Source organism: Silurus aristotelis (assembly GCF_946808225.1).
Source record: "Silurus aristotelis genome assembly, chromosome: 8".
Taxonomy (NCBI): domain Eukaryota; kingdom Metazoa; phylum Chordata; class Actinopteri; order Siluriformes; family Siluridae; genus Silurus; species Silurus aristotelis.
In genome coordinates, this window is record NC_139581.1 from 11702214 (window position 1) to 11714999 (window position 12786).

General features: G+C 39.0%; 1 protein-coding gene across 1 annotated transcript in view; it reads left to right on the forward strand.

The window, feature by feature from the left end:
- The first annotated feature begins 2613 nt into the window (after window positions 1–2613).
- LOC310729880 (LHFPL tetraspan subfamily member 6 protein) overlaps window positions 2614–12786 on the forward strand; it is a 52244-nt gene continuing 42071 nt past the window's right edge. The window contains exons 1-2 of the mRNA XM_083548478.1: window positions 2614–2914; window positions 3162–3685. Coding sequence (XP_083404604.1) covers window positions 3301–3685 — 385 coding nt within the window. The 5' untranslated portion in view covers window positions 2614–2914; window positions 3162–3300. The remainder of the gene's footprint in view (window positions 2915–3161; window positions 3686–12786) is intronic.

A 12786-nucleotide genomic window follows, 5' to 3' on the forward strand; every position in this document is an offset into this window, starting at 1 on the left:
AGAAGAAGCCTGAGGAATGGAGAAGAAGTGTGCTGGTACCGATCTTTAAGCATAAAGGAGATGTGCAGTCTTGCAGTAACTACAGGGGAATTAAGTTGATCAGTCACACCATGAAGTTATGGGAAAGAGTAGTGGAAGCCAGGCTGAGAGAAGAGGTGACAATCTGTGAGCAACAGTATGGTTTCATGCCGAGGAAGAGCACTGCTTTGATGTCCATCTTTGAGTTTGTTGATGGAGAAGTATAGAGAAATTCGGAAGGAATTGCAGTGTGTGTTTTTGGATTTAGAGAAAGCGCACGACAGAGTGCCAAGAGAGGAGTTGTGGTATTGTATGAGGAAGTTAGGTGTGTCAGAGAAGTATGTGAGGGTGGTGCAGGACATGTATGAGGACAGTGTGACGGCAGTGAAGTGTGCAGTAGGTACGACAGACTGGTTCAGGGTGAAGGTTGGACTGCATCAAGGATCGACCCTAAGCCCTTTCCTGTTTGCAGTGGTGATGGACAGGTTGACGGACGAGGTCAGACAGGAGTCTCCCTGGACTATGATGTTTGCGGATGATATTGTCATTTGTGGTGAGAGTAGGGAGCAGGTTGAGAAGAGCCTGGAGAGGTGGAGATATGCGTTGGAGAGAAGGGGAATGAGAGTCAGTAGGAGTAAGACAGAGTACATGTGTGTGAATGAGAGGGAGGGCAGTGGAGTGATGCGGTTGCAGGGAGAAGAGCTGGAAAAGGTGGAGGAGTTCAGGTACCTGGGGCCAACAGTGTAAAGTAATGGAGAGTGTGTTAGAGAAGTAAAGAAAAGAGTGCAGGCAGGGTGGAGTGGGTGAAGAAGAGTGACAGGAGTGATTTGTGATAGTAGGGTATCTGTAAGAATGAAAGGGAAAGTTTATAGGTCTGTGGTGAGACCTGCGATGTTGTATGGATTAGAGACAGTGGCCTTGAGTAAAAGACAGGAGATGGAGCTGGAGGTAGCAGAGCTGAAGATGCTTAGGTTTTCGTTGGGAGTGATGACGATGGACAGGATTAGAAATGAGTTTATTAGAGGGACAGCACATGTAGGATGTTTTGGTGACAAGGTGAGGGAGGTGAGATTAAGATGGTTTGGACATGTGCAGAGAAGGGACATGAATTATATTGGTAGAAAAATGCTGAAGATGGAGCCACCAGGTAGGAGGAAAAGAGGAAGGCCAAGGAGGAGGTTCATGGATGTGGTGAGGGGAAGACATGCAGGTAGTTGGTGTGAAAGAGACAGATGTAGAGGACAGGGTGGTATGGAGACGGATGATCCGCTGTGGCGACCCCTAATGGGAGCAGCCGAAAGAAGAAGAAGATTAGTCCAGCAAGTTAATTAATGCTGCCAAGGTTAAGCTTCTGAGTAAGGGCTTTAACCCTTTGTGCCCCAAGAGTGGCATATAGCTTTCTAACAAGCAGAGAAATACATAGAAAATATTTTCACTGTGCTTTAATAAATTCAACGCTTTAATAAAGGCAGCAGATAATAACATAAATATGCCAATGCCTAAATCTAAACCTAACCTTAACCTTGGTAACCATAATGAACCCTTTAGACAAGCAGAACAGGTTACACACAGAGATCAATTCATATATACCGGATTCCTTTTATCTGTTGGTTTGTTTTAGCAAATTAGGGTTTTAATTATTATAGTAGGTTTATATGTACTTGTGCTTTTATTACTGTTTTTTCATTATATATTTATAGTCATTCTTTTTAGTCATAAAGTGAGTTTAAAATAGCTTAAATATCATACATAATTACATGTTGGTCCTTTATAGTAGTCATTTATAAATGTATATTCTCTCACTTTTTAATTTTTTTGGCTCAACTAGGAATCACAACTTAAGCGGTGTAATGACAGAAATTAGGCGTCATAGTCAGTTTTGTTTCGGGCCTGGGCATTATGCCCACCATGTTGAGTAAAACGCAATCATTCTGTGGAAATGTTCTACCCTCAAAGGAGTTAGCTGCAAAATGTGTGTCTAGACTTTATGTGTGGGGGTTTATTTATCCCTTTATGGAGACCAAATGTCCTAGTGGTGACAGGAATACATGATGAGTAAACCTTGTGGAATGTTCTTTTCCCCAAGAATAAGTTAAAACCAAAACAATTTTTTTTTTATTGCAAAAAATTAACTTTTTAAGATTGCTCAAGGATGCAGCTAAGATTGGAATTATTCCCTATAACATTACTCCATACACAAATTATTTATATAATAATAGTATAATAGTAATAGTAATAGTAAAACCATAAATTTAGTGTGTTTTTGTGTGTGTGTGTGTGTGTGTGTGTGTGTGTGTGTGTGTGTGTGTGTGTGTGTGTGTGTGTGTGTGTGTGTATTCAAATAGAAATTAAATAAATGACAGTTTTGACTTTTTGGAAGATGTTTTGGGGACAAATGTTTTTGCTCTGGTTGGTGAAGGTAAGGTATAGGTTTAAGTGAAGTGTGGCATTGCATTCATTAACTGCTTCAAACAGCGTAATTATGGAAATACGGTCCTCACATGCCTGTGTGTGTGTGTGCGTGCGTGCGTGTGTGTGTGCGTGTGCGCGTGTGTGTGTGTGTGCGAGTGCGATCTGGCCCATCCTTCTAGGCGGAGAATCACGCGCACGCATCCCAGAGTGTAGACTTTTGCGCTCGAGCTTCACTTTTCCCGGAGCGCGCGAGTTGATCGCTGAGAGATCTCGGGATTTGATCGAGGAACTGGATCCCGGATGGGAAGCTCGGTCTTATTTTGATGCATTAAATAGTAAAAGAGCACACGGGATTCCCAGCAGCACGGATTGGGAAAACTTTTCCTCGCCCGCACCTGAAGATCCGGATCTTAGTTTGGATTCGGAATCTGGGATATGCGAGCGCTGGTCTGGACTTGAGACAACAGGCGGTGCAACTGATCATGTAGGTATCTGATGATCACTAGTAAATATTTATTGCACCGATTATTATAAATTAATAATCGAAGCTATAATTGCTGCACAGTCCAGTTCATGCAAACGAACAGTGGTTATGGATGTATCTCTATTTATGCAATAATATGAATACTGCGTGTATAGATATCTTTTTAACTTCACACATAGTTAGTAATAGACATGAAAGTGTACAAAGTATGGAAAGTGATGTATACCTTCCTCTGTGTGTGATACAGTAGGAGACTGAGCTCTGTGCGTGGAGAACCATGGTGGAAAGCGCGTGGGGATAGACCGAGAAACAGCAAGAGGACACCAGGTTTCTCGTGCGTGAGATCTCCGGGACGTGGGAAGAGTTGTTTGATCATATCGAAGACCATGGCGTCCAGTTTGACGTGCGCGGGTGTGGTGTGGTCGCTCATGTCTCTGTTGAGCGCCGCGGCGTGCTGCGTGGGCTTCTTCATGCCCTACTGGCTACTGGGGTCTCAGATGGACAAGCCGGTGTCGTTCGGCACGTTCCGCCGCTGCTCGTACCCGGTACGCGACGAGACCAGTCAGGCCACGGTGATGCTGGAGCAGTGCGGCCGCTACGCGTCGTTCCAGGGCATCCCGAGCGTGGAGTGGCGCATCTGCACGGTGATCACGGGCACCGGCTGCGGTCTGCTGCTGCTCGTGGCGCTCACGGGGCTCATGGGCTGCTGCGTGTCCGAACTCATCTCCCGCACCGTGGGCCGCGTGGCTGGAGGCGTGCAGTTCGTCGGCGGTGAGTAAATCACGAGCTGCTCACCTGTGTGACTGATCTGTGCATCACATCTGCAGTGTTACACTGAATCTCAGGTCGAACAGAAAAACAGTAGGCATGCGGTACATGTGCAATCCACAGCACATCATGTGTAATCATTAATCTCATTCCAACAGGAAGTTGGAGTTTAAAACGTTGAGCACAATCTGGCAAGACTTGTTTGTTTGCAAATAGAGACTTGAATTGAATTATAAGTTATATGAATGAATAATCGCCTAAACAATTTTACATCTGATCACAGTTTTTGTATACAATATTTATTTTGGCATCTACAAACTTTTATGGATTAAAATATGGTTCTCTTCTAAATGTATTTGCACTAGAAGTACTAGTCTTGTAGACCCTAAATTTCACTAAAAGATGCATCGATGGGCTATTTAACCATAACCTAATAGACTTACAGGGAGAACACAAACAAATTCCTAAATTGTATAGAAATAAGTTTACACGTTTTACAATGACATGATAGGAAGCTGTGCAAAAAACCTGATCAAACTGTGAACAACTCACACCTACTTGAAAAAGTTTTGCATGGCTTTAGGCAGACTGGCTGCAGTTTGTGCTGCATAGGCAGAATATCAAGGCAGAATATTCAGGTCCAGCTGGTTAAATGTATGTATGTATTTATTTATTTTTTTATAGTGGTGATCTAACTGAATTTAAATACATTATATGGCCTAACATACTGTATGTAGACACCTGACCTTCTCAGTCATACGTGAGAAGCATTTTTGTTTGTTGAAATGTAACTGCCATTACCTATGATTAGGTTATGATCAGACATTAGACATATGGTATATATTTTGTCTTATATGTCTAAGCGGAAGCCTGTTGTATTGTGTACTGTTTAGAATGAAAAGTGTGTATATCATCGGCTTTATATAAAAGAACTCTGTCAGCTGAAAAAACAGTGACACTTGTTATTTTGTCCTAACCTCCTCCTCCTACACTAGACTATTGAATATCTAGTCATTAGAGCAAAACACATAGTGTCACCTTTGGGTTTTATTTGCAATTTACAGTAAATTGCGTCTACAGCAACGTTTTTGTAGTGTGTATGGCTTAAAGGGGCAGTTTGCATGGTTTAAAATGGTTTCGGTGCTAATCGTTTCATTTCACACATACCCTAGGAAAAAAATGTGATTTGCAATATTGTGTTGCAGTGGTTAGGGCTACTTTATTCATTTTCGACATCTGTTTACATTTTTTTAGCCTGGAAATTACCTGTAATCTCAGCCAGAACAGAGCGAGAACATGCTTAGCTCTGCCCTTTTTCTTTGAAAAAAAAAAAGCAAGGCCATTAGTTATACATAGTTGCAGGAGATGGGGTGCGGTAAGAGGGACGGAGGCAGCTTGTGAGTGGTTTGATTGCCAGTGCGATTCTATTTGCAGGCAGCAAAAGACAGACTGTGTTCAAAACAGTGTTACCCAAACTGGTCCTTAGGGTTTTCCAGATGGCCCACATTTTCACATTCTTACAGTTTGAATCACATTTAAAGCATAATCAAGAACACAGCATAGCTGGTGTGGTTCTTCCTGAATACTCAGAAGTTCTTGACTATGCAAATGAGCATTGATTCTGTGCTCAGTTCTGATATCAATGATGTCTTTCCCTTGTAAGTCCAATATCTGTGACATTTTCTCTTTTAATTTGTCTCCTAACATGCCCCGATGCAGATGTTATGATTCAGCAATCCCATAAAGCTCAAACAAGTATGTTTTGGTCTCCACTTAGTGAGAACATATCATATTCCTCAGAAGTCATTGTTCACTTTGTAATGAAAAGGCTATTCAATTCCAGTCTGAAATGCATTTCCTCTTCTGCTTGTCCTTGTGGTTTAGAGAGCACTGATACCACCGTCCACTTATTCAGGTTGCCTTCTCATCCAAAATAACATTAAAATCCAATACAGAAGGATCCTGATTCACTTTAGACTGGAGAGCCGAGGACTGTAATTCCAAACTCTTAAGTTCTTCCCCACAGTGTGACATAATAGGCTTTTATCCCTTCCCCACCCATCGTTGTCTGGCAGAGTTCTGGCACAAAGTCGAAGATCAGAAACAGAGGGTATGCAGGGATTCTTTAAGGAATGCTGACTCTTATTTCTGTTCCGGCTCCATGGCTGTGCTTCAGAATGTGTAAAAGATGTGCAGCACATCGTTCACAAAGGGCAGTGTGAATGCCTATTTGACTTCAGCTGAAAGTGGGTTCTTTGATTGTGGCTGGAAAATAAGTGGACTGTCCCAGTTGTAACCCTGTGTTTTGGACAATCACACATTGTCACACCACTATGTGGGTGAAACTCACTATGTGAGTTTCTGTTTAAAGCAGAAACTCATTGCTGAAAACAACTGAACAGCTTTGTCCAAGTCTTTCTGTACTTTCTGTACTTTCGGGGCTGTGTGCTGCATTTCAGCCTATAGGTTCTGCACTGTGTTTATAAATACTGCTGGCTCTTCCCTCTTATTAACTCAACTTGCATGCACACACACACACACACACACAGACCCACAGAGACCCATACTGTGGTTTGTCAACCTGCCATGAGCCAGTCACTTTACAATCGTGTTACATAGAGGCAGATCGCTGCTGACAGCTCTTTCCTTATCAGTCCGGCTCCTTAAGATTCCATGCATTTTAATGATTCAGTGCATGACTGTACATGCAGAGCTTGCACATTAATCCAATTCCTTTGAAGTTTACCCTCAGATTGGTCCTGCACCTCTGTTGTTAAACAGCCCAGCTGAGCAGGCACCTAACACATAGAACCATATGGCATTGGATACTTTTGTAGAGCAGAGTACACCTACATATAAAGAGGAACACTGGGGTTAGAGAATGCAAATATATGCAAGAACTGATTAGTCGGGAAGTCTTTTAAGGACATTGAAGAATGTAATTTGTCATAGTAGTTCAACATGGTGAATAGTTCATTAGCATAACTCACAATGGTGATGAAGGGGACCACTTTTTTTTAAAGTTTTGTTTACACAAGTTTTTAAAAGGGTAGTCTGTAAAAAAAAAAAAAAAAAAGATTAGATTGATGTATTCTCCATACTGATGACCAAAATGAGAATTTCTGTAGCTTTTTTGGAAGTAGTCTCTAGTGTGAGGGTTTGTAAAGATTTCAGTCTTCAGGAAAGAGAACTTGGTGCATTCTGGTTTCTGAATTTGACATGCAGCAAAGTTTATAACTACTGTAAAATAAGTGATAGCATGATTTTAATTGTTTTATGGAAGTTCAACAATATTAAATGAAACTGCCAATTGATACAAAGAATCTATTGGATAATTTTTTAATAAATAAAACAAAATCTTAGCAATTTGCTTTGGTATAAGAAGAATGAATTGATTCAGAATGTGCTGTTCTTGGAAAATAGTTTTTCATAAGGCCATGTCATACTACCCTGCTTTTGATTACTTTTGATATAAAACCTGTCTTATCATGCATCATCTTTTACTTATTTAAGTGCTTGTAGAAGGAATTAAAAAATGCTTTCTATTAATGTCAATTGATCCCATTTCAATTCATCCCTTATCTTAGGGGTCCTTGATATATTAATTAAAATAAAATCAGCTTTTCTTTTACTGGGTTTTACATTTGTATAACATGCAGAGGTTTGTTTGCATTATTATGGATTATTTTTACAGAACAGTCTAATCATTACATTGTGACACGTTGGAATTTAAAGTGAGGCTTTATAATGACTGTAGGTGTCTTGAAAAACAATTGAATAAGGTGGCAGTATTACACTTCCTTTACATTTACTCTTCTCTCTGTATCTTCCCTTTTTCTACTAACAGTCTCAGTAAACACAGTATACAAGTAGAAACCATAGTACCTCAAATGTTTAAATTATGCATTTCATCGTTACATGATTGCTAGAGTGTTTGAAATGATGGTGGGATAAATTCAGTACAAACTGATTTGGTTTAATTGTTTTTTTCCCCTTCATTGTTTAATTGTTCTTATCTCCAGCAATTTTCCAAACATGAGGTGAAGTGATTAAGCCTTTATTAGTCTGTCTTTGAGTTCCTGAATTAATGGCGCACACTTAGTTCAGCTCAGTCAAGTGTATGTTATTGTAAACTAGTTTTATGGGAAAATAGACCTCAGCACCAACCATGTAATCCGCATAAACTGTGATGTTGTTCAACATAGAAAAGGAGGTACAATTGTAGCCTTGGCTCCTTGTTTACTCTAATTGAGCCTAAACCGCCAAAGAAAGAGAAGGATACTGCAAATAATAGAGTAAAAAAGAAAACTACCTTCATATTTAAACCCCATTAATGGTGTTCTCTGCATTCCTTTTGTTCTGTCTTAATGACAGACCAGAGTCCAGGGCAATGACAGAAACTCCCTATGGTTTTTCTTCTATTCAGTGGCTGTCCATTTAGCCAATGACTGGTGACTCCTCAGTCTCATCACAGAAATGGCCCGATGAGATGTTCTCACCTTCTCTGTTAAAAGGACTAGCTTTGTTCTCTTAGAGATGACAGATGATAATGGTATTGGGTTTGAAAGGAGAGGCTGATATATTACAAGGCTCATTTGGGTGCTTATTAAAGATTGGGCTCTGTAATTCCACAATGTATTATGGTGTAAAATATTCAGAACATTCGAAATGCATCATCCTACATGGATAAGGCAAATAGTGTTTGATGGCTACATTTAATATCACATTCCGTTCAGCTATAATTTTAATACTTTATTTATTCAAGACTTGCTTCCCAAATAACTTTAATGCACAATATCAATTTCTTCCAGAAACCTGAACTGAGTTTGTTATGCGTGTGGTTGTGTTCTTTTTCAAAATGTGTAACAGAAGACAGCGTTAGAATCGGCGTAGGCTTTTGTCATTAGATCGTCTTTTATGGCAAAAATCAATCCAGCTCTTATGGATGTGGGCACATGGAATTCAGTAAGCCAGTAAATTTCAGTTATTCATACAAAATCAATATGGTACAACATGTAGGCATGCGGCGTGTACATATCTGGATTAGAGATGCAGTATGCAAAATTCAAAATCAATTTAAAACTATAATAATCATTCAGATTCACTGACACTGGGAACACTGGCTTTTTTCATGTTCATATTTTTCATTTTTTTTCACTTTTATTTGAATATACCTGGCCCAGAATTTTGCTCTGCCGCCATTACATCTGTTTTTCCATAATGCAACCGGTAAACATGGTTGCCAAGTCTCAGCAAAAGTTTCGTTCCATGTACATCTTAAAACCGTCTAACAAGAAGAGCAGAAAGTATCCTAAAGAATTTGTGAGGAAAAATACATCATATCGTACAACAGAAATGATTGTATACATTGTAGATACCATATCTACACTTTCACATTCCCTGTGTTTGTAGAAATTGATTATTAACCCTTTTTTCATCCACCATCTAGTTGCAAAGTTGTCCTTTTTTTTTAAAGGTAGCATTTTTGGATAGTTATATATAGTTTAGGCATATGAACATAGAAGATCAATGGCAATCGATTGGGATTTTGTCAGTATTTTATTTTGTATTTGCAATTATATTAACAGGTAACACTGTGATCTATACTGTAAGTAACAATCAGCCTCTTTAACACAGAGACCCACCAAGAGTTAATCCATATTTTTGCTAGCTCTGAACGTATCTAAAACAAGCACCCGAGAAAGGTTAATAGCTGATGCAGTGTTTTCTGAATAACCATATGTCTTTAAGGATATGCAAATGAGCACGATTGCAAGTGGAGTGATTGCTTCATCATCATTCAGCTTGGTTGCTCTAACTATAAAAACCCACAGTTTTAGTCTCTTGGCATTTGATATAAAACTGAAATCAGACTTAATTCTGGTAATTAATTAACATTAGCGTTATCTCATGTACGCTTGTGGTTTTCAGTGATCGGACTGCTAAAGTGGAGAACAATTAAGGCACTCTTATAAAAGCACATTTGATTCCCTCAAGGGTGTACAGGAACAGTTTACTCTGTGAGGCCGTATCGCTCTGAGGTAATGTTACTAATACGCCATTCTCAGTTGCCTCCTCCTCTTCTTCTCTTTGTTCCAACTTTTTGCAAAGTCTCTCTTGCACATGGTAATCACCCTATGTTCTGAGTTTTACTTCAGTTCAACTTTCCCCTAAATTACTTTTCTGACCCACTCTTTTTTTCTTACTTTCTCTCTGATCTGCTCTCAATCCTCTGTGTGAACTAAAGCATGGCATGCTGAGTGGAAGGAAAGCGCTGCCCAATAGTGTTCAATGACCTACAAGAGCACATAGAAAAAGGGAGGCAGGAAAAAATAGGAACGGGAGATAGAAAACAAAAAAGGGATTGTCATACAGCAGGTCAGCTCAGTGCCGGACTGTCCAGCTCCGGCAGGGATTTGTCCCAGTCAAACAGGATATCTACGGCACTAAAGGGTAGACAGAAAGCATTATTTCAGCCTTTTGGATTATAAACCCTTGTTTTTTAGCTGTACAGGGCCAAGTGTGGAGTGGCCACTGCACCAATCCTTAATTAGCTTAATCTAAAAAAAAGGGAAACTGAATTACATTATCTGAAAATGGATGAACAACCAGGAAATGAACGAACACTATTACAGTACAGTTCTGTTTCCCTTGTTTTCAGCTTTACAGGGCCAAGTGTGGAGTGGCCACTCCACACCAATCCTTACTTAGCTCGATCTGAAATAACTAAAGCACAGCCTGCTGTGGAGGAGAGGATGCCTGTTGGACTTGCTATTGCTCAACCAATGTTCAAATTAGGAAACAGTTGTGTGGGGAAATTATTTTATTTCCAAACATAGCTGTGGTTTCGTATGAAAGGTTTATGTGAACTAAATCTTATCCCGAGGTTTTTGCCTCTGATTCTGTGGAGTGAAACGCTTGACAGGGCATTTATGTGATTATTTATGTAATTTATGTAAAAATTCTTATGAACCAAAAAGGATAGGTGTCTGAAATTAGTAATCATGTAGCTCAACACTTGTTAATCGTTACTGAAACAGTCTTGATGAATTAATGATAATGGATTTTTCACTCTGAGATCCTCTTCTTCAGAGAAATGCATTAATTCATTAAGACTAATTTCATTTTATTAATGATTAACACATGTTGAGCTACATGAATAATTATTGTAGACATTAGTGATTTAGTTCAACTGCATAGTGAAGGATAGGATTGCACAGAAGAAGAGCACATGATTTAGGGAGACAGTCAAGGCACCAGCTGTAAACATACCTTGACATTTACTTTTAGTTTAAAGCGAGTTCTCTTACTGGAAGCAGCTGGAATTCTTTCTATTAATGCACATAACAAATGTTCACATTCTTAGACGGCTTTACTCAGGAAAGGGGAAGCGAGAGCAACGGAATTTTGACCAATTCCTGCTGACACCTTTGTCCAAACCTGTCTGTTACACAATTATTATTTTTGTGTATATTCGCTTGATATTTTCTAATAAATTTAGTTGGTACTGTTTCCAAAATAAAAACTAATTAGTCATTTTAAACAAAATGATATGCTAATCACACCTGAGTGTACACTTTTACTGTTATATATTCAGTTTGCTTGTGACACACGATTCAGGGCCACTATGAGTTAAGTGTAATGGATATAGAGAAAGATGTAATTTTTTTTTTTTTTTTGAGTTTTCAAAATTATAAAATAATTTTAGACATCTGTGTTTGTAATAGGCAAAGTATAAGCATGGTGTATAACAGTGGGATATTTGAATGCAAAAAATGCTTCTATTTTGCATTATTTTCTTATTCTGTACACTAATTTCATTACAAATTATATTCCCAACAACAAAATTGTCTGAAAATTAGAATCTTGAAAACACATGAATTACAGATTTTCATAGTATTTGAAATGTTCCCCTGTTTTGCTTTAATGAGAGTGTGCACTCAAGCTGGCATGGACTCTACATGTTTGGGCAAAATCGTATGATGTATTTTAGATCAAATCTATTGAAGTATCATCTGAACAGTTGCTTTAATAGAAGAGTTTAGTCATGAGGAAAATCTGACTTTTTTTGTACGAAGCAGGTAATACAGGCACTATCATTTTTTGTGTACATTTAAATAGAGACCTGGAAAATTCAGAATACTGAACATTTAATTTCTGTATTTAAAAATTCTACAACATTCTATATTCTTCCATTTTTAAATAAAAAGCAACGACAAAGAATTCCAGTTTTTTTATGTAGTCTTTGGACCTCTGTGGTTAAACCATCATTGTAACCAAACACAATACAGATTGACTCAAATAAGTTCAGACATGCTAAAATGAGTTAGCACCTTTTCAGTACTTTTCAGCAGCAATTTTCAATGCCTTTATATGTTATACTTAATGCCTTTGGGGTTAGAGAGTGTATGAAGCAGGTGAGTATACAAAGGAGGGTGAATAATGAATGCAGCACAGGAAATCCATCAACTGGCTGTTTTTGTTGTTGTTGGTGGTGGTTTTCAACAGTTCTCTCATCCTGTGCAGTTAGTTAAAGCCTTGTACTAGACTATGCACGGGTAAGCAATTATGTCTCTGAACGCTGACCTCAAAGAAAGCAGAAAAAAATTTACTTTCCTGATGTAGCCGATCCTGACAGTAGCTCTTCTTTGAAACGTCTGCATAGCTTTACAGTGATAAGCTGTTTTAATACAGTAAGTGCTGATTCAGTATTCCTTGTCTGAAAACATCATTACTCACACATGGTCACACATGATCAAGCTGATAGACTAAGATCCATAATGTCAGCGTAGCCAAAATAACTTGGTGGTTCTTTGAAAAATGACATTAAGCCTGTCATAACTGTGGGTTGTAAATTTTCCCAGTATCAATAACAACAGCTGAATGCAGGCATTTCTGTCTGTAATGTAGAAAAATCCTGTTTTAAAATGGACTCCGTGCACACGTCCTGACATGTATAGTGTTATGCAGTGCATGATAGTGCATTATCGTGCTAAGCGTGTGTATAACAATGACACAGTGACTGTAAATACCAGACTGCATCTGTCATCTGGTTGTTCTCCAGAGCACCACTTCACTGAGCCTGTACGTTCGACCTGCCCCAA